Source organism: Mya arenaria, chromosome 13, assembly GCF_026914265.1.
Source record: "Mya arenaria isolate MELC-2E11 chromosome 13, ASM2691426v1".
In the NCBI taxonomy this organism is placed as follows: Eukaryota; Metazoa; Mollusca; class Bivalvia; order Myida; family Myidae; genus Mya; species Mya arenaria.
The window spans coordinates 60,499,189-60,526,189 of NC_069134.1; the positions used below are offsets into that span (position 1 = coordinate 60,499,189).

At 34.2% G+C, this 27,001-nt stretch overlaps 1 protein-coding gene across 2 annotated transcripts; it reads left to right on the top strand.

Moving 5' to 3' along the window:
* Positions 1–25,984, top strand: LOC128214049 (protein EFR3 homolog B-like). 2 transcript variants are annotated; one of them, XM_052920285.1, is made up of 23 exons: positions 1–77; positions 2,076–2,152; positions 2,798–2,925; positions 3,299–3,449; positions 4,438–4,559; positions 4,911–5,048; positions 6,117–6,248; positions 6,634–6,712; positions 7,532–7,667; positions 8,142–8,270; positions 8,817–8,913; positions 10,131–10,145; positions 11,935–11,986; positions 12,414–12,586; positions 13,014–13,089; positions 14,835–14,996; positions 16,450–16,578; positions 19,209–19,285; positions 20,050–20,174; positions 21,046–21,143; positions 21,447–21,495; positions 22,258–22,367; positions 22,948–25,984. In XM_052920285.1, exons 1-23 carry the CDS (start codon positions 74–76, stop codon positions 23,086–23,088), a joined length of 2,400 nt encoding a protein of 799 aa, XP_052776245.1. In that variant the 5' UTR covers positions 1–73; the 3' UTR covers positions 23,089–25,984. The 2 variants fall into 2 exon arrangements, with proteins under 2 accessions (XP_052776245.1, XP_052776246.1); XM_052920286.1 differs by lacking the exon at positions 10,131–10,145.
* Positions 25,985–27,001: the final 1,017 nt, after the last annotated feature.

Below are 27,001 nucleotides of genomic sequence, written 5' to 3' on the forward strand. Positions count from 1 at the left end.
ATCCAATTTGTCAAGGGAAGTAACTCTGAGAAACCAAATGTCAGATTGAAATAAATACTCGTTTCCATTGAATATGGGTAAGGATCGTTACGTTTAAGATTGTCACTACAGACTTATGATATTTCGCTGTCTATGTGTATCTGTTTTAAAGTACACAATGTAAATATTTGGATTTCTACCCCTGGTCAAAAGTCATTTTTCATTTTCTGTTATTTTTGTTATTGTATTCGGTTTATTAATCATCATTTCATTTAATATGTAACTTTTGACTTAACTGTCGTTCACGTATTAATTCAGCCAGCGACAAAGCTAAAATTTTAAAAGCAAAAAGTATCAAATGCATGTATTTAGATACCTGTATGCCACTTCTTTGGTAATTTTATATCAATTTCGTCTGGCTGAAGTTACAAGTTTTAATTGACTTGCTAATGTTTTATTTAACTTCTACATTATTTGAACCTTTTGGCAACTGAAGTATTTAACATTTTCATTTTCCTTGTGTTTGTTGCCAGTACAGAGAATCAATGCAAAAAATATTTTAATTAATGTACTAAAAGAAGCCAGGCTACCAGACAAATCTGCCCCTTACCAAATCGGCCCCTAGCTCAAACGGTTACCTTTTCGGCCCCTTACCAAATCATCCCCATCACATAGACGTTTCGGCCCCTGATTACCGAGACGTTTCGGCCCTTATTTTTATTTTATTTCTAAATATAAGAAAAAAACATGTAATTTCATTTTTTTTATTTTAATAGACAAAGCTATACTGTATACATGCATACAAAGGTATAGATAAAAAAAGATTTAAAGAAAATATCTGTACACTTGAAAACATGTAAAGATTTCTTCACGAGATATTTTTATAAAACGAAATAGAGTTGAAGAAGAAATGTTTAAACTTGTTTTTTTTAAATAATCTTTAAATATTATACACAACTATGTTGCTAATAATATGCATAATGACATGCCCATTGTCTAACATCAGTCTTGACCAAACACCAGATGCCTTTTAAGATGGATAATGATTTATGAATAGAAGAGAACATATATTATATAAGAACTATTATACAGTACATCTTCTTATTAACTACAATTTAATAATAAATAAACAAACACATAGAAAGAAAGTTATACATTTTATGAAATTCAGTAATTTATATTCAAATCAGGTAAGGATGAAAAAAAACTATTATTAATCTTATATTGAATATGTATGCAAAACCATACTGGCTTAAAAGGTGTTTTTAGACAGAAGGTCTTATGGCGAATTGTCATTCCACAGAGGTATCAGGCGTTGGTATTGTGACACTTTGTGTTTACAAGCTTATAAATACGTCTACAAGGATTGTTCCGACTTTCCCAACCGCTAATTCTCACACTTACAGAATAATACCAATCAACTGTAAATAACATTAACAAATTAAAGACAATTATTCATTCACAGGTTTTTGAATGTCTTTTTCACACCCACAACACTTACAGTTTGCCTTGCAAAGAACACATGGTTCAAAGACAATTTTTCTTTGAAGTCTTTAATGATCAATTAATAATTAACAGTTATAACAAATAAACTTTCTTAGATTTTCTAACATTTTATATTAAAAATCAGGGTTAATAGTTATTTAGATTTTAATTATATTTTTTATATCAGCCATATCATTGTTTTTCATGCATATTTGTCTATTTGTAAATTTAAATATGTTATTTACAACTTATTTACAGATCTCATTTACATTTATAAGACGACCTACAATGTTTTACTTTATACTCAAGATAAAAAAATAAAATAAAATTAAGGGGCCAAAATGTCTCTGTTGAAAATCACTAAGGGGCCGAAAACGTATGGAGTCATTTTAATTAAGGGGACGAAATGGCAGGGCCGAAACGTCTTAGGGGCTGATTTGGTAGTAGGCCGATTTGGTAAGGGGCCGATTTGTCTTGATCCCAGAAGCCACAGCAGGCTGCTACTGGACAGGGTAGGGGATTATTGCACCTTACTACAATACCACTTTAGGCAAGGGTACCAGTCAGAATCAATCATAATAGTTTAATATGAAGGAATAAATGTATTTCAGCTTGCCTAGGATGTTGCAAGGCTATGAGGCCACGGTACAAGAGGCTGGTGGATGACATTTTCCCTGTAAACCCTGAGGTGAGAACATGTACATTATTCATGTAGTATTGATGTATAAATACTTGAAAATATTAAAAATTTATTCACTATTACTGAGATGTTAGATGAATCACAAGGCCAATTGTCCAGAGCTTAGATAAAGTTGTACTTGTTGTTAACTTTTTAACTGCTCTGGAAGTTTAATAGAAACACAAGTGATCTGCAGTATTTGAATCAAGCTTTGAGACAGCTGTTTCAGCTGTACTTGTTTCATTCAAATAGATGAGCGCACCATCAACTATTAAAAGTTAACAACAATTTCATTTCTGAACAATCAGCTCATTGTTTATCCAAAGGGTGCATATTTATCCTAAATCATCAAATTGTTATTTTGTGTTATTTTGTTGAGTACAACTGGATGGAGTCAGAAAATCTTTAGAACAAAAGTAAGGGAAGGTGAATTCAAGGTATGAAATCAAAGACATAAAGAATTTCTGATAAATAGTGTTCAGAATCTAATGCTTTGTAAATTATTGTGTAGTTGAAGGTTGATGAATTTCTTTCAATTAAAAACATTTGTATAGATTAGGAATAATCTAGAAAGTCAAAGAATTGTTTAAAAAATCATCATCTTCTTTCATGATCTTTTTACTTGCATTTAAAATTACATTCAAAATACTTCAGGATGGCCTAGTAAAGAACAACATGGACAAGTTGACATTTTACGCCCTGTCTTCCCCGGAGAAACTAGACCGCATTGGAGAATATCTGGCATCCAAACTGAGCCGTGATGTTTACCGGCGCAGAATCACGTATATTGCTTACAGTTATATCTATAAAAGAAGAAAGAAAAAATATTGCATACACTGTCACCATAGTTCCTGTTCCAAAAATTGTTAATAATGGCGATGAAATCAGTTGACAAGTACTAAATAAAATAGGGTTATCTTGTAGTTTAAATTCTCTTTAAGTCATGAATACTTGGTATTCATGATTTGAATGCTCTTACTTGTCCACTTAATAAGAATCTTTGGTAGCATGTTAGATCCCATACTTGTTTAGTTGTGATGTCATGTTGTAAAAGTCAAGATAACTGTAGGCTTCAAACCTGAAGTAAAGTTCATTATCCATATACATGAGAGCAAGGTGATGGTGAAATGTAAAAACTAATTTGTTCATTTCCAGCCTGGTGAAGATAGCAATGGACGCCCTTGACCAGCTGCTTGTGTCATGTCACGACTACTCACTCAACCTGTTTGTTGAAAGCTTCCTCAAGATGGTGCAGAAACTTCTCGAGTGTGATGAGCTGGAACTCCAAGTCCTCGGCACACTTTCCGTAAGTCTATTAAGGCCTAAAAAAAGACCTTCTGGTTCGGTTATGTCGGGTATTGACCCAACCTGTGAAGTAGGTCTTCCTTATTTTAGGTAGTTTGTGTACTCTAAAAGCCTGAAGATTACTTTAGCACCATTCCCCTTTGATGAGAATAACCTTCTTAAGTATAGCCTAATAAAGAAAATAATAAAACAAAGAAGAAAGCTTGCCTAGCCTACCTGTTTCTGGACAAGATGTAACCAAAACCACACACAATATTTTTTTGGTCTAGACTATAGTTTCATAACTACTCACTAAATCTATTGGTAGAAAGTTTTCTCAAGATGGTGCATAAACTCCTCTGGTGTATGAGGTTGAGCTAAAGGTCCTCAGCACACTATCTGTTTGTCTCTTTATGTTCAGTTTTTCAGGGCTCTTTTCCCCATACTTCACCTGTTGTTGGAATATAGCAATTTATCATATGCTTTCTAGTGGTTTATAGAGATTTATCAGTCAACATGCACAGGGCTGGGGCACAATTTCAACATCATTTTTTTAGAAATTAGACTACATTCGCTTACAATTTAGCCCAATATTCTGAAAAACTTCAATAAACTGTGGTTTTAAATCCATTTAAGGCATATTATAAAAAGAAAAATGACTTGTTTGAGTGTAAGATCTCAAATATGTTTTACATTGTGAACATCAAAAGTATACGCCACATACATGTCGATGAAATACAGCTTCTTGTGCTCACTCAGTGAAATATATCTTACACCGAAACAACCGCTTTCATTTAATTCTTTGAAGAAATATTTCATTATCTTAATCATTTAAATCCATGAAGAAATATTTGTTAACAAACTACCAAAAAAAAAGGACAGGATGCAGCAACCTTAAACCTTATGCTGTAATTCGCCTGTAGTCCTCTTCTCATATTCATAATGTCAACTTGCCATGGGTTTGCTTTGTGAATATATTGTCTCACCCATTTTTTTTCTTTTCTTTCCAGTTTGTAAAATATGCCAATATCGAAGAGGACACTCCTTCATATCATCGCCGCTACGATTTCTTTGTGTCAAAATTCAGTGCCATGTGTCATAGCTCGGAGGAGAATGAGGCTGACAGATGCAAGTAAGCATAGACAATATCGTGTACCAATGTTAACGACAGATAGTATGTAGCTAATCGCCCCAGAATATTATTTAGATTATTGCCTGCAAATTATACCAGAAGACTATATTAAGTTTTGGAAAGTCGTTTACCCTACATTCTTAAACATATTTTTGAGTTTTTATTACCCTTTTTTAAACCTTTTCACTATTTTTTCCTGCTGCGCGTATCATCTACATGTACTCTAGGGTTTCATCAATTCTAGCGGATATAATTATTTAATTTGGATGAAATTTTTCTCTATACAAAAGACAAGGGAGATGTTAGTATTTGAGCTTTTAAAAAATAATGTGCGTCTCTACTCCCCTGCAGGATTCGGACTGCTGGATTAAAGGGAATACAGGGAGTTGTAAGGAAGACGATTACAGACGAGCTCCAGGTGAACATTTGGGAGCCAATCCATATGGACAAGATTGTTCCCTCTCTCCTCTATAACATGCATGACCCAAGGTGAGCACCATACTTCCTAGATACATTGAAACTGATGTTTTGAACATGGGAATATTTGTCTGTTATTTTTAAGAAAAAATGTAGGCCAATGTCATAGTCTTAGTGTAATTGGATGCAACGATGCCTGCGTGCATTCCATTGCCTTAACTTAAATAGTTACTAAGGGCTATAACTCTGGCTTAAATAATTATCAAGTTATGGCTCTTGTTTGAATTAAGAAAAAATATGTTGGCATTTGATGTGCAACATTTGTTTTACAATTATTGGATCTAAGCATCTTGAAAATAATATATGAGAATATTATTTAACATGGGTATTCTTTTTACCTTTTATATATTTTATTGATTCTTTCAATAATATGACAAACTGGTCTATTGTACATTGAACATCCAATGTCGATAGACTGTATTTGTTTAAAATAATAATAGTCTAATGTCTGCATAATCTGTATATTTCAAGCTGTTACCTGGTTTCTTGATGTATGATTCAAGTTTTCCAGCTGTTTTCTGACTTCCCGCTGTATATTTCCAGTTTCCAGCTGTTAACCTGGTTTTCAGCTGTATTTATTTAGCTTCCAGCTTTAACTTGACATCCTGCTGTTTATTTCCAGTTTCCAGCTGTTACCTAGTGTCCTGCTGTTAATAATCTGTTTAAGTTCTAACCTGACTGCTGTATAATTTCCTATTCCAGATGTTACCTGACTTTCCGCTGTATATTTCCAGTTTCTAGCTGTTACCTGGTTTCCTGCTGTATATTTCCAATTCAGGCTGTTACCTGGTTTCCTGTTGTTTATTTCCAGGTTTCAGCTGTAACTGTTTTCCTGCTATATATTGCAAAATTCAGCTGTTACCTGCTTTCCTGATGTATATTTATTGTTTCAGTTATTACCTGGTTTCCTGCTGAATATTTCAAGTTTCAGCTGTTACCTGATTTCCTGCTGAATATCTCTTGTTTCCGGCTGCTGACTGCTTTCACGCTGTATATTTCCAGTTTCAATCTGTTGCCTGCTTCTAGTTACATATTTTTAGTTTCCATCTGTTGAATGCTTCACCTGCTGTATAATTCCAGTTTCCCGCCAGTGGAAGTGGAGAGCCCACGTGAAGAGGAACACCCAGCTCAGGTCGCAGAAACCGTGTTCAGAGATCTCATTTGTCGTGCATCATACAACAACCTTAAACCTGTCCTTAGACCAATTCTTTTGTACGTTGACATATTTACTATTGTTGTTGGTATCCCAGTCAAACATGTTGTTCAAAACTATATGTTTGCCATTATTTGAAAATGTTTTCAAATTTTCATATGAAACATAACACACATAAGGCAATAGCATTCTGTGGGTCAAAAAAGCCTTAAAACATCATTTTAGTCAAATTATATTGTATATGATCATTTACTAAAGTATCATCAGAACCCATGCTACATTTACTCTACAAAATATATTGTGGAAAATAGATTAACATGCTAGTAATGCATGAATGTTCATTAACTTCTTGGCAAAATCCATTTTACTTGAGGTTTGTTTGATTACACATCGTGAACTATTCTTGTTTAGAGGAAAAGCACTCAATTGCTCTTTTTGTTACAGGCACATGGACAACCATTCATTGTGGACCCCCAATACGTTTGTGACCAGATGTTTTAAAATCGTCATGTATTCAGTGCAGGTTTGTGTGTAAAATATTACACATATAAAGTAAAGTAATCTTTGTGTTTCAAACCTATATATTTTCACTTCTAGTGCTCTTCCTTTGATGGAAGGTTTATCCTAACTCCTTTCAATTCAATTCATAATCTGATGAAGGCATCTGCGAAACACCTCTGTAATACAAAAACACTTGTGATTGGTCAGACATTATTTTATAGTGGTAAAACAAATGTGATGATGATGTATTAAGTGACGTTATTGATGCTGAAGTGATTCAAATTTTATTCTATTTTAAAGTCCAGTTGAAGTAAAGTTTTTAAAATTACAATTTATGTCCCCGAAGGGTGGCATATTGTAAACAGACTGTCTTTCCATCTGTCTGTCTGTCATGCTATCGCCACGGTTTCAAATCATTTACAAGGGACCTCAAATTTGGTAGGTAGGTTAGTCATGACCAGCAGATGAACCTAGTTTATTTTGAGGTCAGTGGGTCAAAGGTTACATTGAGCTAAAAACTGTTTGCTATCTATAATAGAAGACCAATTTGGCCAAGGAAATTAAACTTGGTTGGTTTGCTGGTTAGTCATAAACAGCAAATGAACATTTAATATTATGGTTAGTGGGTCAAAAGTCATGGTGACCTTGAGCTGACAATCAGTTTCCGTTCAATGATTGAAGTCCATGAAATTTGGTAGCCAGGTTGGTCATGACCAGCGGGAGAACCCTTATTGGTAGGCAGTTTGAACATCTAGCAGATGACCGCTATTGATACCAGGATCACAAAAATGGTAAACATAATAAAGTCATTCAGCTACAGATTTTGCATATTCGATTTCAGCAACAATATGCATATGTGGTGATCCAAGCACTGATGTCACACCTTGACAAACATACGCGATCACCACCGGAAATTAAGGCAGCTATTGTGGAGGTCCTATATGAGTCTGTGTTGATAGCGGCTGGAGCATCTGTTGGTATGAATATAAAGATATAGTAGTTTGTCCAGCCATGATTATGAACAGTCTTACACCCTAATTTAGACTCAGTCTCAGAAAATAACTTTTATTAAATTACAAAGAATCATCTTTATTTCTTTTGTTTTAAAAATAAAATCCAATAGTATTTAAACTCAGCCAATTGCATCACCAAAACTTATGTAGAAGGAAAAATACAATGAAATGAAGATTTGCCTCTTGAGTCTTAACTCAGACTTGTGACTGATTGGCAATATGGCCCCATTTATAGTGATCCAACTATCGTTTCATAAGGTAGAAATTCCGTGTTTTCTGCACCTTTCTTTCAAATTAATCATGGTATCCTTCATAAGAACCATTGTTTTCGATATTTATTCATCCTTTTTGGTAAATTAAAACATATTATTGTATTAAATGTGGTACATCTTATTTGGGAGTCAGAGATCTTTAAGATACAATTGTTGATATTTACAGGTCCGTCAGTGCTGGACGTGTTCAATACCTTAGTGAAACATCTCCGTATCTCCCTTGACAACAAAAATCAGGACAAGGCTATACGCACGCAGGAGAAGAAATTTGAGGAGGCGCTTATTAACACTATAGGTAAGAACATGTATGGTTGGCTCATGGGTTTCTTATCTATTTGTAAATTTGTTGGCCGTATATATGCTTTGGATAAGTGAAGCACATTGATGCATACTCAGTTTTTGGCCTTTTTTTTCTTATTTATTTTTTCACATAAGAGTTCAAATGCCATACCTTGTTTTAAATAGAAGTTTCACTATTCATAACTGTACAGCTGTCACTAGCAACCGGTCTTCCATTTATACGCAACACAGAAAACTACCTAAAAGCAATTCAAGAACAAAATTTTCTCAAAATACAATTTTGTTTGAAAAATTGCAACTTTGTTTGCCGGAAAAAATGTGAAACAATATTAATGTTGAACATATAAATATTTTGGATGTGGAGTGAAGGTTTGACAGACTGTTTATTTAAGTTGAAAGTCGTTTTTTTATATTTCATAGATAATAATATAAAATTTCTTTAGCAAAATAAAGAAGCATAAAGGCCATAAAATGATAACAGAGCTGAACGTATTCTTACCACAAAAAAACATGATAAATGATACTATGTAATATATTTCAGGCCAATTTGCCAACAATCTACCAGACTATCAGAAAATTGAGATCATGATGTTTGTGATGGCCAAATTCCCGCAGTTCGCCCTGGAAGAGGATTATGGGTATTGGTTTTTGTTATCCCGTTAATTACTATTAAATTGAAATAAGTTTTTTTATAATTATGACAATTAATCCTTGATCATGGCAGTGCTAAATATTACAATGGTCTTGTTTTTTCACTGAAAACGCGAGGGTTTCATGGCAGTGCTAAATATTACAATGAACTTGTTATTTTACTAAAACAGTAATGTTTTAGTATTCAGCACTATAATATTTCCAAGGTAATATTATATTTGGCAGCAATCTGTTTTTTTTTAAACTTCTTTCAACTGTTATTCAAGATAATAATTCCGTTTTATGTTAAGGTTGAAAGAACTCTCTCACAGATTGGCAAATAGCAACTTTTGGTGGATTTTGTTTTACTGGACTGAATGTCAGTAATGTAAATCATAGCAGCAGTAAAACTACTTCACTGAAAGCTTGTAGCGTGTATGAAATGTCTATAAATGATTAAATCTTATCTTTGAAATTGTTGACTTTGAATTGCATAAGTAACATGATTTGAATGAAGACAGTGTATGCTCAGTTGGCAATACTGCAATATATTCTACATGTTTATTAATAGCACTATGATAATATTGGTAAAAATGTAGTATATATTGCAGAATTTCTAGTATCACACTGCTGCAGTATTATCATGTGATACTAGAAATTCTGCAATATATGTCGGGCAGTGCAGGTACTAATACCAAATTTAAAAGGGGTTTCCCTATGAATGCTTTTTTGGTCCCATGGAATGTTGGTAAAAAGCTATAAACAATAAACAAATATAGACTTGACTTGGTATACTTTGGAAAACATCAACATTCTGATGATGATTCTGAAGTTTTTTGTTGTTCTTTTTAATTTAATAAGTGTGTTGGTGTTATGCATAATGCTTATTGGCGCCAATCTATGGGAGAAGTTCTTAAAGCTGAACTCTCATAGATTGAACGTTTTGACAACATTTATTTTCGAACGGAAATATGAAAATCTGAGATCTGATCTTTTTTTGTCAGCAGTCTTATATCCCTGGTTTTCAGATATTTGCGCAAAAATTGCCTCATTTCCAGACAAAAAATAATAAAAGACGTCAAAATGGTTAATCTGTGGGAGTACAGTTTTAAATCTCCTTTAATTTAAATATTGTGTGGTGCAGACCCCTTAAATGTATCAATCACATATAGAAATTTGTTCCTAATCTTAGCCAAACTCATTTATAAAAAATAACCCCTTGCAGTTCTAATTCAAATGAGTAAGTACTTTGTAGTTTTAACCCTTAATCAGAAGTGTATGATGATGGAGATTTTAACATCACACTGAATAACAGCAGGTCCTCTTATAGTACATAAGTCTGTCTAACCCATGCAGCATATAATTTAACATGAAAGCTTGTTTGGAGCTTATGAAAACAATTCTTTAACAAATGTAGTAAAAGTCAAATTGACAATTCTAGAAATGTATCCATTATCATGTTTTTCCGGAAAAAACACACATCAACCCCCAAAGTAATTTACCTGTAACGCTTTCATTGTGAAACACTTCCTATTTTGCGTGTGTTATTTATCTACATGAAAGCTATTTATGATTACATTGGGTCAATTGTTCAGAGCTTTATTTAAGTTGTTACGGGGTAATGTCATTCACAACATCTTTTAAATGTGAAATATTTGATGATGTTTTCACATATTTAGAAATAAACAAGTACAGCTGAAACAGTTGTTTCAAAATTTGTTAGAATTATGGCAGATCACAAGTGTATCTATAAAACTTCCAGAGCAGTTATGATCAGAAACTTTATGATGTTGATGTTATTAGGATTATAACTGAACAACCAGCCCATTGTGCAGGTTATATGTCATCTTTCTAAAAATAGAATGTTATCTTTTCTAAAAATAGAATTTTTGAATAAACAAACAACATGTAGAATAAATATACATGTACTAGAAATGTAAGGAATGCTGGGACTGTCTAATCGAGCAATGTGTCGTACGATCACTGATTCAAACTTGTTAATCTATTGGTCATGTAAAACACAGCTAGTTTAATTTTCCAAATGAAACATTCAGTAAGCATACATGCCATATTTTCTGGAGACCATTCAGGGGGATTTGTTCAAAAGGCTGAAAATTCAGGGGGATTTTGGTTGTATTCAGGGGGATTTTTTTAGCAGGTCTAAGTTGGCGAAATATTAAAGTATTTTTAGACGCAAGTACGAAAAAATGTATTCACATATAGTTTGCTTTGAAAACCTCCTAACTTTTTCATTATACAGAATTATTTTATGTCATGATTTATCATATTCTTATGATACACTGTCATGTCATACTGTAATGCACTTGCAGAACAAAAGATGTCATTGCAAAAACATGTTTTCGAGACAATTAAAGTAAATTTACCTTCCTCCAAAGCCTTTTAAAAAATTGTGCTTAATTCTATCAGCTTTGATGACTTTCAGACAATAAGAGAATAGAATTAATATTATTAATTTCTTCCTTCCAAAATAGTAATATTTCTTTGCCTTTGATAATTACTACAAATTAATTGATCACTTGTTGTAAAAGTTTCCTTTTGGCATTTCACCCTTGTGGATTTGTACATTCAGTTACACTCACATACTGTGGTTTCACTTTGTCATTATTGCCTAATGTAAAATTTCTAAAATTTTTAATTCCGGGGGATTTTTATCTCCCGCCGGGAGACCGGGGGATGGATCGAAATTTCGGGGATTTTTCTCCCCGCCGGGGGATATGGCATGTATGGTAAGAGATCTTAAGGCAATGTTTAACTAAAACTCTTATTCTAATGGTAATTGGCCATACACATGTTTATAAGACATGTTGTTAATGAAATTATAAAAGGTCTGCATGCCCCCTATAATGGCTGCATTATGGCTTGACCCAGTCACATCCCCAAGTTTAACTTAAATAAAATTTTAAGCCAAAGGGACATTTGTTTATGAGACATTCCCACCATGAAGCATGCCATTTTGGGATGAGATTTTAGATATTGTATGTTGATAATATTTCTTATACCATTCTCAGGGTACATATGGATGCTCAGCTGCAGACGATGCTCCTAAAGACTTTACTGAAGGTAAGACAGTTTAGAATTTATATCCTTAGATAAAAGAGTCATGGGATCTCCATAATCATATCCGTTCTGGTGGACCATTTTACCTGCCAAAATGGGATACCCTGGATGACAGCGTTATCTCAGTTGATGTCAGTGACTTCAGTATCAGTTATTTCAAATGTCAGTGTATAAATGCTGAAATTGATTTGAAAGAAATACATTACCGTAGGCTTAAATAATTTATTGGTGGCTTTGTTGAACTTGATTTTGAACCCGTTTGTATACCTTACTTTGAATCATAGCAAAGAAATAAAGGTAGTTTTAGATATTGATATACTCGGTAGGAAAGTATCATAAAAGAAGGGAATTAAATGTCCCAGATCAACTTTTTTTACTGGTATGTGCTCTCTTACTCATTTGTTGTTTAAGTTTGACATCTCATTCCCAGGTCGCCACTAAGTACAAGACAGTGAACATGTCCAACGCGTTTCCCCAAGAGTTCCTCCAGCCATTGTTACGTATGTCGCTGTTCGAGGAGGCGGGCATGAGAATCATCGTTCAAGAGATCCTGCACACACTCATAGACAGACACGAAAACTCACAAAAATTCAAACATGTTGTGTAAGTCTCAAGTTTGAAGAGTTTATTTTGATTTTTTACTGTATGTCTGAAGTTTTATATTGCTTTGCATGTAATAGTTAGGTGATTATGTGTGATTTTCGAATCATCTCCATTGAGTTTTATGAGATAATATAAAAGGAATAAAAAATATCTGTAGCTCTGCCTGCAAAACATGTTTCCCCAGCGGCACAGCCATTTTGTTTTCAGTACTGTAGTAAAATGTCAATGAACTTTGTGATAAACCTATTTTTGGCTGTTTTTTTATTGAATAATGCTCTATAGAAAGTTATGTGTTGTTTTGGCCTTGATCATTGTTCCTTTAAACAGGATCTCAGTTATATTCTGGCTTCTGGGCTTGTCCCTGTAGATTCCATTCTCTTATGGTTAATTATGAGAAATTCTATTTTAATATTGCTCTTTATTGCAGAGTAATGAAGGATATATCCAAAGCTGGCATTACACTGGAAAAGGTTTCCAGATCTGATACACTCTTTATTAAAAAGGTACGCTTCCTCTTGATTAAACAGATACACTTCCTCCGTATTTATTTAAAAGATTATTCTTTATCCTTACTAAAAAGGTATGCTTTCTCTTGATGAAAAGGTATGTTTCATCTTAAATCAAAAAGTTACGCTTCTTCTCTAATTTAAAGCTGCGCTACCTCTTTATTTAAAAGGTATGCTTAATCTTATTTAAAAAGGTACACTCCACATTTAAGAAAAGAATGTCTGCATAATTTTTAGCTCTACTGGCCAAAGGGTAGAAGAGCTTATGCGATGGTAATGTGTACGTAGTATGTGCGTCCGTGCGGTCGTGCGTCTGTAAACAATTGCTTGTGAACACGATACAGTCTTCAGTTTTGATTGTATCTCGATGAAACTTGTACAGTATCTAGATATCCATTAGAGCTCGGTTCCTTTCGAAAACCAGCCAGATCCGCCCATGCATGCCTAGATTATGGCCCTTGATAGTATAAAAAAAAGCTATTGTGTAAACAATTGGTTGTGAACAGGATACAGTCTTCAGTTTTGATTATATCTCGATGAAACTTGTACAGTATCTAGATATCCATTAGAGCTTGGTTCCTTTCGAAAACCAGCAAGATCCGCCCATGAATGCCTAGATTATGGGCCATGAAAGTTTTAAAGAAATGCTTTCTATTTTTAGCCAGGTCTGCATGAGCGAATTCTATTTTTAGCCAAGTTTACATGTATATGTTAATTCAAGTCTAGAGTTAAGGGAGACAATTTGCAAGTCTAGGATTTTGAGAGACAATTTGCTTTTTGCTTCTGCAGTTGATTTTGTGAATTACTCTGCCTTGTTCTTGTTGAAAGCCCAAAGGCCATTTTTTAGCTTTAAGTTCTGTAGTTTGCGCATTCATCTTAACAAAATTGGTTGTGAATGTTTAAGTTATGCACCTGGTGTCATTACTGGCCACACCCAGGGTTCACAGGTTTGGTAAACATAAATCTGGAAAGGTTTGAAAATCTTTTTGTGTGTTCGTGCATCCATCTCAGCACAATTGATTGTGAATGTTTGTTCAAATTGATCAATGTTGTCCTAGGATGCCCTTGACTTTGACCTTTTGACCAACTTTTTTTAACTTTTAAAACTACAGAAAATTTTACTATGAGTACAGTTTTGAAAGCATTTTTTTTTTGTCAGATGACTTTTACTTGGCACATATTAAAGTAGTTCATGCAACTAATCTGCTTACAATACTTTCTGGGCTCAGATGTTGAACGTGCTACGTTTTCAGGTAACCCAAACACAAAACATAAACTATATGTCTGTTGCCTTTTACCCATACATACATTCTCTGGATTGATATGGCCACAAAAGCCATGCCAGTAGAGCATAGGCCCTTTTGGGCCTCTTGTTATATAATACCTTCTACATAAATTACACAATTTGATTGGGTAAATTTGGTCACATGATCAAGATTTATACATGTATTCCATACACCTATAAACAGTGAATCAAATAATACCGGTATCTATTGATTTTATGCCTTGGTGATACTGATTTTTTGTACAATTTGTATTTTAATACTAGTAAATGATATCAGTATTAGTGATATAAAAAAATATGCGTTGACTGTGAATAATAATTAAAGAAAATAAAGAAATATTGAAATGTGTAAGAAGTATTAGTCCTCAGTTAGATTTTTGAAAAATAAGAAATAGCCTTTAGATTTCCAAATAAATGCTTTATTTTACACATGCTGGATGCATGTTAATTGTTACAGTACGGGATGCAGATCTACTGGTACCTGTGTGAGAATGTTAAGCTGGAGAGTAACAAGGTGGACAATTTCGAGGCGCTGTTCTGTACAATGGCCCTTATCACCGCTGAGATGGGGTGTCGGGACATCGTGGCTGACCTGGTTCGACTGGCTCTCGATATGCAGGTATGTGTGATGGTGTTCAAGGTAATTGCTTCAAGCTGCTATGCTGAACATTGGCCCTTATCACTGTCAAGATGGGCTGTCGGGACATCATGGCTGATCTTGTAAGACCAGCTCTTGATATGTAGGTATGTTAGATCATAACATTAGTATTCAGTAATTGAGGCTTTATAAGATGGCTCTTATCACCAAGGAGATGGGGTGTCGGGACATCGTGGCTGACCTAGTATGACTGGCTCTCGATATGCATGTATGTTAGAACATTAGTTTTCAGTTATTGAGGCGTTATGCGATGGCTCTTATCGGAGTTTCGGGACTTTGTGGCTAACCTAGAAGGACTGGCTCTCGATATTCAGGTATGTAATGATGGTTTTTATAGGTATTTGCTTCAAGGCCCTTTACAGTACCGGGTAACATGTCCCTTATATCTGGCAACAGTGATAGTCAAGACATTGTGTTAGATCTTGTATGACTGACTCTCTGCAGAAATTCACAATGATAACACAGTTAAATGAGTTACCGATAACACAGTTACCATCTTCAATCAGGGAGGTACATGTATACAAGAGGAATGAATTGCGGGGTTGATGTCATTATCGGGGTATGAACGCAATTGGGTTGGTCAATGTGTGTGGAGTCCGAAGGACTTCACGCGTACTTTGACCAACCCAATTGCGTTCATATCCCCGATAATGACATCAACCCCGCAATTTATTCCTTATATTTACACCAATAAGTCATTATTTCATTCATGAATTGTTAAAAATCTACTTTATTTCATTTAAGAAAACCTTTCAGTAATCCGTTCTTACCCATTCTGTAAATAGAACGACCCGAATATAACCGGAAACATTTTTTTCAAATGACGTCACAATAACGCGGGAAAAGATCAACCACTTGAAATCACTTTAAAACGTAAAAATTGAAACACTTCTGGCACCAATATATTTAAAATATAATAAACTAACACTTTCTAAAATGTTGATCTATATTTTACGGGACCTGCTGACACAATACAACCAATAACAAGATCAATATAAATAATAATAAAATGTTTGAGTTTGAAAATCCGGTGCCAGTGGGCTAAAGTCAGGTTTAAAAAAAGTGCTAAAGGTAAAAAGGGCACATTGAATTGGGCTATGAAGAACTTGAACATTATGAATTTGGCAGGAAATGTTAGAAGTTGTGTTTAATTGAAGTTATATAAGGTTTCAACAGCCAGATATGTAAAGTGTGTATGTATTTGTAATCTTATTATATTAAGTTTTAAACCATACAAAAGAAATATTCGACAGTAATGAGTATTTTATTCTATGAAGGCAGAAGGGTGTCCATGCTGGTCTCGATGAGGGCAGAAGGGTGCTACTGAAAAAGGACAGTGTGCAGCACCCTTCCATTCACCGTTCAGCTAAAACCCTACAGTGTTAATGTTACAGAAGACAATGTTACATTTCAGAATATCTCCTCTAACAACTTGAGCCTACCTCTGACCCACAAGTGTGCTATACATGCACTGGTCGGCGGTTTCATGTGTCTACTGGCCCAAATCTGCGAAATACCAGCGCTTCATCAGTATTCTCTAGAGGTGAGATATGGAGGAAGTTTATATCATCAATTCTTTTTAACTTGTCTGATTTTCAAAGAAAGAAGTTTTGTCATAGACTTAGTGTCATTGTCGGCGGCATAGTTCTCAACATTGAGGTGCAAGAACTTGAACCTTAGCCCAAACTACAAAACTGGTAAAGGTGTTCAAATGAAAATTTAAATGTGTGTGTCTATAGGTTATTGTGACTTTGGCTTTGCCTTGTGCCCCTTAACCGGATTTATTTTTGAATTTCCGACTACTGGGCTTGTCCCTGTAATTATACCCCCCAAAACAAAGTTTGGGGGGGTATACTGGAATCGGGTTGTCCGTCTGTCCGTCTGTCTGTCTGTCTGTCTGTCCGTCTGTCCGTCTGTCCGTCCGTCTTTTTTTTGTCCGGGATTCGCATGATCCTGAGTGGAGTTGTGGCCCCTTAATGAGTTAAATTGGGCAAAATTAGCTTTGTCCGGGATTCATCTTTGTCGTTATTGAACGTATCTTTTTCAAACTTTCAAATATTAATGACCATGATGTAAACCTGTGCCTCCGTGGATTTGGTCGGAATCGCATGATCCTGAGTGGAGTTGTGGCCCCTTAATGAGTTAAATTGGGCAAAATTAGCTTTGTCCAGGATTCTTCTTTGAAGCTATTGAACAAATCTTTTTCAAACTTTCAAATATTAATAGCCATGATGTAAACCTTTGCCTACATGAATTTGGTGGGAAATAAATGTATTGCCTTGTGCATTCTAGTGATACCATAACTAAGGCCAGGGCAAACAACCTAGTTTTGTCCGGGATTCATCTTTGTCGTTATTGAACAAATCTTTTTCAAACTTTCAAATATTAATGACCATGATGTAAACCTGTGCCTCCGTGGATTTGGTCAGAGTCGCATGATCCTGAGTGGAGTTGTGGCCCCTTAATGAGTTAAATTGGGCAAAATTAGCTTTGTCCAGGATTCTTCTTTGAAGCTATTGAGCAAATCTTTTTCAAACTTTCAAATATTAATGGCCATGATGTAAACCTTTGCCTCCATGAATTTGATGGGAGTCACATGATCCTGAGTGGAGTTGTGGCCCCTTAATGAGTTAAATTGGGTAAAATTAGTTTTGTTCGTCCTACTCCTTCGTCATTTTTGAATGAATCTTTTTCAAACTTTTAGCCATGGTGAGAACATTTGCCCCTGTGATTGTGGTTGGAATCACATGATCATGTCTCCAATTATGGCCCCTGAATAAGTTAAAATAGGCAAAAATTATACAGCTTTGTCTAGTTGTTACTAAAAATAGAAAAACGGTTTCCGGACGATAACTCATGAAAGGCTAGACAGATTTGAACAATTTTTGGTACACAGGTGTAACATCAGAAGATACAGGTCAAGTTCGATATTGGGGCTGGTGGGGCCAAGGTCAAGGTCATTGTTACTAAAAATAGAAAAACAGTTTTCGGACAATAACTCATGAAAGGCTAGACAGATTTGAACAATTTTTGGTACACAGGTGTAACATCAGAAGATACAGTTTGGTACACAGGTGTAACATCAGAAGATATAGGTCAAGTTCGATATTGGGGCTGGTGGGGCCAAGGTCAAGGTCACTGTTACTAAAAATAGAAAAACGGTTTCCGGACGATAACTCATGAAAGGCCTGACAGATTTGAACAATTTTTGGTACACAGGTGTAACATCAGAAGATACAGCTCAAGTTCGATATTGGGGCTGGTGGGGCCAAGGTCAAGGTCACTGTTACTAAAAATAGAAAAACGGTTTCCGGATGATAAATCATGAAAGGCTTACAGATTTGAACAATTTTTGGTACACAGGTGTAACATTAGAAGATACAGGTCAAGTTTGATATTGGGGCTGGTGGGGCCAAGGTCAAGGTCACGGTTACTAAAAATAGAAAAACGGTTTCCGGACGATAACTCATGAAAGGCTAGACAGATTTGAACAATTTTTGGTACACAGGTGTAACATCAGAAGATACAGGTCAAGTTTGATATCGGGGCTGCTGGGGCCAAGGTCAAGGTCACTATTACTAAAAATAGAAAAACAGTTTCCGGACGATAACTCATGAAAGGCTAGTTTTTCTTGTCAGCAGTGTAACTTCTAAATTACTCAACATATTTAAATAAAACAGTACATGCATGATAAAAGAAGATGCAGTTTGCAGTAACCTTGGAGTTATGGCCTCTTTTCAAAGGAATGGTTTGCCATTCCTGTGTCCAGGCGGCATTTGGGGGTATTCGTCACTTCTGTGACAGCTCTAGTTTTCATTGTATTATTGATACTACACATACGGTCATTGACAATAGGCACATGTACAGCAAGGCCAATAAATCTGACTTGTATATTTGTTGAGTTATGCCCCTTTTTTGAATGAAAACACATCCTACAAGCTTATGCTCCGTATTATGTGTGAGGATATCTAGATTTAAACATGCATACAAATTCATTTCCTTCCCCAAACAAAATTAGGCTAAGATACATGCCACAGGAAAACCTTCTTTTTTTTTAAACATGTTGCGATTTTTTTCAAATCTGTATTGTTCCTTGAGTTCATGTTTCAAACAGGAAAAATATGGCTTTAATTGTGTCTATTGTAAAATGCCTTTATATACATTCCTATTCAGGTCTTAGACCAACGGAAGCAAAAGGCGGAACACTTGCTGCCAGAATTTGCTTTCAACAGGAAAAATAGACCTACCAGGTAGTTAAAGGGTTACTTGCTTACAATAGATTGCTAATTTTAAAGTGACACTCTAATTCAAAATCAATACATGTATACACATGTGTAACAAACATCAATTTTGACTGATAAATCTTTAATTCTTACTAAATAATACAATTATGGAAAATATAAATTACTGATAACAAGATTGTAACCATGTATTTAATAGCAGAAAGCGCCAAAAATATTAAATGATTGGTGAATGCTAAAAGATTTATTGTGTTCTACTATAGTCTCATAAGGTAGAAATAACATGTTTTATGCTAATTTCTTTCAAATTAAACTTGGTATCCTTCATAAGAACCATTGTTTTCGACATTTATCAATTCTTTTTGGAATATCAAATCGTGGTAAATCTTATTTGGGAGTAAGAGTGCATCTTTAATGGGGTCATTTTATCAATTAGTAAACAACAAAAATATTATAAGGTCAAGTATTTCAGCTGTTATTCGAAGTGAGTGTCTCAAATAAACTGAGTTTAATTATAATGTCAATCAACCAATCATGAAAAGCCTTTCATTGCAATGTGTTTGTAAACCATTTCAAACTCATGGACTTCAAAGGCATTTTTTGAGCATAATTCAACATTTGTTGGAGGGTTCCAAATCAGTATCTTAGTTTAAACACTCCTAATGACTTGCCGAACTTTATTTTGTAATAAAATAAGGATTCTGTAAAAAGTGCATATTACATACCAGGAAAGTGTCCCTTTAATGTATGTTTATTTGTTTCTGATATTTAAGTTACCCAGAGACAGAGGTGATACAAAGTGGGTGGCTGTTCCAACAAGAGCAGATCTCAGATATGTTGGCTAAAGAAGAAATAGACACAGGACGCCTAGCTACCCCATTTACGCAGAAACCATTTGGTAAGGAAAAACTGTTCTTTGTCAACATAATTTTAAAACTTAAAGGGATATAGGGTGCTTCACCTTTTTTTACTCCCTTAAAGCGCTGCCGAAATTCGGAAAGGAAAACTGTTCTTTGTCAACATAATTTTAAAACTTAAAGTGTCATAGGGGGCTTCACCCTATTTTACTCCCTTAAAGCGCTGCCGAATCAGGGTTCCCTCAGGGTTCTAAAAAGTTGTCGCCACTTTTTTGCGGGAGGTTAAAGGGGCCGCAGAATCGCATAGCTAAGATGGTTTCAGCCCTTCCGCTGTCTGGTCAATTACATCCCTGGCATTTTATGCTGTTGATTTTATTCTTATGAATATTGACAAATGTTGTTTTTTTAAAACACATTCTATGACAAATTGCACTTTTGTAAAGATTAAAAATTGTCACCTAAGTGTAATAACTCAATATCTGCTTATATTTCTATATGCAGTTATTAATTTATTTCACTAAGGTGACGAAATAAAGGATTTTGAATATTGTTCTCTTATGTGGTAAAACGAGATAAAAATGAGATGAAGATGAGTTTGAGAAATGAGATATTGGAGCCTAGTTCAAATTTCTCGAAAGTCCTATTAACAGAATTAAGCTAAGCGCACTATTTATTTTTCTATTATATGCCTATCATTTACTTCTTTGAAAGATTGTATACTTTAAATTGGTATTCTCTTTATGATAATAGTTATAAGCCATTTTTCATTTATCAAAATTAAATTTAAGTATTTTGGTGAACAGAAATAAGCTACTTAAACCTTTTAGGCTTAAAAAGTTTTGAGAAATTGGAGCCATCACTTTAAACTGGCCATTTTAGTTGTACTTAAAGCTGTGTTTATATATTTATCAGGTGTTGCTGATATGGAAAGCAGCAGGAGCATTATTAGTGACATCAACTCTATTGCCCTGGATTTCGATAGCCCAGAGACATCGCCCCATCCTGGCAGAGTAAGTGGTGCTTCTAATTGTTTAATGTAATATAGTTATATACTGGTGTTGTTGAACTTAACTACTAGTATTCAAAATGAAAATCAATAAAAAAGGTCAAAATCTTTGACTATTGATAGTGATTTAGCCATAATTTTGCCATAATCTTTTATTGAAAGTATGTTGTTTAAGACTGACTTCAAACAATTTTAGATCACGTTTGGCTCATCTTTTTAAAATTTTAGTAAACTTGTTTAATAAATTCCTTATGTAATGGCCACTACTGTAATATTTTTTATTATTTTCCGATGGTCATTGTTTCAGAGACACGAAAAAGAGGAAGTCACTGTTGAATCTTTGAAGAAATTACTTGGTGAGTATAAAAGGATGTTTTGTATGCCAGTCATTTAACTCATTTGAAAATGCATGGCAATTGAGCAAATATACAGTAATAATGATGTTATATTGCCTTTCATGCGATCTTCATTGTTTGTTTCACATATTGAAGAACCATTTTTTTTCAATCTTGATTTAATAGGTACTTTATTTTTTAGAAATTATGAGGACATATTTATTTTGGTATCCTGCAACTTTATCATATGAAGGAATTTGTCCCCTCCGAAAAAGGAAACTTAGAAATTTTGATTTGAGGCCTTTTTCCATGCAAAATAAAACTTGAAGAAAATTTGAAAAGTTTTCTCAGTGTTGTCATATATGTACTAGTAACTAAGACATTTTTAAAGTTTAAAATGATTTAGTTTGTCTATTTGGCTGGAAGAAATCACAGTTTTTTATAGTTGTTACCAGCAGCGTACAGGCGAACAGCGTCAAGTATTAGAAGCTTTTGTCCAATCATGACCAAATTTGGTCAGAATGTACATGGGCATAATATCTCAGACAGGTGGAGTAATAAGCCATATTGCTCTGGTCACTTGAGAGTTATCTCCCTTTTATTATAGAAATTACCTAAATTTTGTCTTGTGTGATTTACAATCCTTTGTCAAATTCAAAGAAGAAAGAGGTACAATATCGATATGAGATAGTTGTCACATTTCAGACAGCACCATTACCATACATTTAATACTAATGTTTTTAAGATGGATTTTGATATTGATCGAAAACTTCTTGATTCCAGCTGCTGATAGTTTGATAGGCAAGGAGGAAGAGGAGAAACGCCGATTCGAGATAATCCACACATTCCAGACTGCCCCGTTCGAGGAGATAGTTGCACGATCAGAGGCAAAGGTAATGGTCAGGTTCTCGTTCATGCCAATAGTCTAGACAAACCTTAGTTAACTCGCAACTTTTCTCTAAATAGCCTTCCAGAAGTTAGTTGCATGATCTGAGGCGAAGGTAATGGTCAGGTTCATGTTCATGCCATCAGGCTAGACAAACCTTGATTCACAACTTTTCTCTGTACTGTAGTGCCATTAAATAAGTCTCAAAATTAGACTTTCAGGTGAACAAACCTTATTACACTCGCGCTTGGAATCTAACATTTTCAACAATGACTGCTATATTGGATCAAGAATTTGAGCAAGCCTGGGAATCATTTTATGGATGCAGGGCTTATGGGTCTTTGAAGCCCCTCAACCCTATTTATGGCTTCAAACTAAAAATGTTAACGAATTGGGTCTTTGGACTGTTGTAATCCCTGAAATGAAATGTTAGGACTGGCAAAATGTTTCTTTCTTAACATACTTAAAAGTTTCTAACATTTTAATGATAAATCTTACACTTAAAAGACTTTGTGTACTCTTGTGTTAATTTTACTGTGACATTAGTAGAATAATCCCAAAAGCTGTGAAAAACTTTTATTTTTCAGTCTAACCTTTTCCATAACAAGCTGAATGAGATTCTGTCAATGGTAACACAGGGCTCCGAAAGTCCAGGGACGTTACGTCGCAACGGAGAACAACCGCCCACAGTGTTCGATATTCAGTATCCAGAACTATATGTGTACTAGACTAGAAGTTGTATAGTTAGTGGCGCTGTTAATTTGACAGTGTTAAATAGTGATGAGCGCATTTGGACAGTGAACAACCCCCCAGTATTTGACATTAAGTATCCGGAACTCTATGTAAATGAGACGAAATATTATAGGCATAAGCCCTGTTTTTATATTTATTGACATCAACATGAAACAGTGAACAATATCCCACAGTGTTTGACATTAAGTATCCAGAACTCTGTGTAAATGAGACAAAGGATAACAGGCTTTGACCCTATTTTTAAATTTATTGACATATATAATGAAACTGTGAACAACTTTCCATGGTGATTGACTTTATCTTGAACTATACTATGCTTAACAGTGGTGTTCAGGACCTGGATCAAAAGACTACAGGCAATGTTTCATGATGAGAATGCCGTCAATGCCAGATACAGAAGTTTGTTCACCTATGTTAAATGTCAGTGGTGCAACTGAAGCATTTACAAGTGTGTGTTAAAGAAAAGAGAGTTATGTTAACTAGATATGAGATTAAACAGTTGGCTTTCATTGGATTCCCGTGGTACCATGTGTACTGTAACCCTAGTGCCTACATTAATTGTCGTGTGAAGAACTTATCAAATCCTGGGATGAATCAATCTAAGAAATTAAAACTACTATAATAAATATTATTACTGTTAATTATATTCTATGACCTACTGTTTATGTCGATGTTTATAAGAAGTAGTTGTTGGTAAATGGAGCATATTTAGTGAGTCATTCCTGTAGTGTGACACTTATATAATTTATGTTATTGAATATTTTTTCTAAAGATATCGTTATTAAGTTATTTAAAGATAAAGTATAAATGAGCTCAAATACATGTATATTTAAAGCCATATAATGCCACTAACGGAAAAAAAAGAAATATTTTACCAAGTCATATTGACTAGTAATTAGCCTTCTAAATGATTAAGTCAGCAGGCTTGGCTCAGCGAAGTGTTCAATGTGCAATGCCACGCAAATGCCTTTATATAAGCCAATGCATATGCTTGAGCTTCTAAATTACTCACTTGATAAAACAAATTGATGAGTAAATTGTAACTTTACGGTTGTTTTCGTCACTCTTAAAATAGAAATCTGGTGGTCTTATAATCTGCTTAAAGTGACACTCTTATTCAAAATCAATACATAAACATGTATAACAAACATCAATTTTGAGTGATAAACCTTCAACTACTTACTAAATAATGCAATTATGGAAAATATTAATTACTGAAAGCAAGATTGCAACTGTGTATTTAACAGCGGAAAGCGCAAAAATATTAAATGATTGGTGAATGCTAAAAGATTTACTGTGATCTACTATACATTTTTAAGGTAGAAATACCCTGTTTTATTCACATTTCTTTCAAATTTAATTCGGTATCCTTTATAAGAACCATTGTTTTCGACATTTAATCATATTTAAGGACTGTTAAAACAATATTTTTAATTATGGTAAATCTTACTTGGGAATAAGAGTGCATCTTCAATGGATGTTTTGGTTGTCAGATCTCTTTTAAATGATAAAATGTGAATATGTTCAGCGATTCCCTTGGCAGAGGCATGGGCCTGAACACTCAATGGCTCAAGTGCTTTAACCCTTTGCATGCTGGGTAAATTGTCGTCTGCTCAAAAAAGTCGTCTGGTTTATTCTAAATTTCTTTCAATTTACTTAAAACTTTGGGGATATATTGACCGAGTTACTCGGCGTCTGGTCTGGTTCCAAGCTGTTTGCAAAGCCTTTAAAATCGCCATCAGTAGCTTAAGGGTTAATGAAAGGTTGTTTCAATACTTTGTTATCAGTAACAGACCATAGTGAAAAAATACATTGTCAAAAGTTGATCATTTGGACTCAAAGTGGTTGATAATAGATTTTTTTAAAGCTATTCTGGTAGTTAAATCATATAAGAACTTTTATTTGAATGTTTAAGATAAAACTAGGATTTTTTGCCAATGACAAGTGTTTTAACGCAAAAATAGCTCTTTTGATGTACTTGACAACCAATTAGGGTAGTTTTTTAAAAGCAAAGGTCAAAATTCTGATTGACTAAATATCATTTCCTATCATTCATGAAAATCAGTTAGAAACAAAATTTGGCAACTGATCTTTTACATGCATATTTTCAGTTTTAATTATGATTAATCAAACTAACCATTCTGATTATTATTTTATCGTTGTAAGCTGATGAGAGTGAATGTTTTATGATTATAAGGGTCTACATGCACAAGATTCTTATGTCTCAAAACATCCAAAGTCCTTTATTTCTGGATTAAGCTAAGATGAATATTTTTGTTTGGGTATTCTTTGTGTTCAATTTACATTCTAAATAGATTTTGGACTTTGAAGGGAAATTATCATTATGATAATCGCAATAAACTTATTCTTATTTTATAAAATATAGATTAAGTAAGAAACTAATCTTAATGAAATAACCTTTTTAGGCTTGTTTCACTTAATAACTATCCACATATTTGGGCCAGATTCAAATTTCTCATAGTGTCTGAATGTAACGGGTTTATGTATCATATTTCTTTTAGTCAAATGACCAGCATAAAGCTGATTTTTTTCAACCAAAATTAAGTATATCATGAAATTCTTTAAATATTTTCATATTTAAAACTCATCAATCTCTTTAAACGGAGAAAAGTACTGAATTTTTTATTGGAGGGAAAATAGTGAGTTATCCTGTTTTAAGGGAATTAAGATTGTTCATGAAATCAGATCATGAGTGCTAACAGTGTTATAGTTTTGTTCTGAAATTCTTTTATAATTAAATGGGCATTGCTATGATTTTGTTTCAAATTTACTGTTTGGGCTGTGACTGTCATTCAAAGGTGCAATATTTGAATTTATGATGTGATGAGAAATAAATTATTTAAAAATGAATGACTTAGTTGTGTTTACATGTTTAATAATAGACCAGTTGCAAAACAAAATGTATACATGAACTTATACATGTAGCTACAAATACCAGCAGTTAAACATGTAGCTACACATACATTCACTTATACATATCTACGCATACATGTACATGCACTTATACATGTTTCTACATATACATGTACCTGCACTTATACATGTAGCTACAGTCTAGACGTATATAATAGTACATGTACTTGCAGTTTGGTTAAAACGTCCTTTGCGAAATTTGACATTAAAGTTGAACGTGTAGGTTTGCTGACAATAGCATGGATCACTTTCCCCTAGCTAAAATTATAAAAATAGTCATTCTAAAGTTGAACAATGTACGGTATTCACCATGAACACGTACCCGTACAAGTTGTTGTTCGCAACCTCCCTATTAACAAAAACACTAGTATTAAGATTTAAGGTTTTGCTCACAGTACAACTTCACCTTATTGTTTGGTTAAAGTGACCCTAAAATAATACTTTTACCTATGCCTGGTGGTGGAAACCGAAAGCTAAACTAAGTCAAAATTGGACCAAATATTTCCTGAGTTTGTCTAATATTATAAGCATACTATATACATCCCAAACAACCAAAAAAAAAACTATCGTAGGAATAGGTCAGAGGGTTATAACCAGAAAATCCAACATGTCTTTTTAAAATGAAAATTTTCCTTTTAATCGCAAAATTCTACATAACGACAAAAAAATCCCCAAGGGGAACTGTTTTTTTTTTAATTTGGCAAACCCATCTTCCTACTTCTCGCACTACCATGTATTCTTTTCATCATACTGTACAATAATTATAACGGATACTATTACAACTTAACATACAGATAGTAGCTGTTCGCTTACATTTGTATCCTACTATCAGTGTAACGGTTAAACGTGTTTCAACGACTTCCCTTACATATCTATAGAACTAGGCAATCTTTTTACCGTAATGGTTGAATGTAACCTTACCTGTTACTTCCGGTCCAAGAATGCCGGATTCAG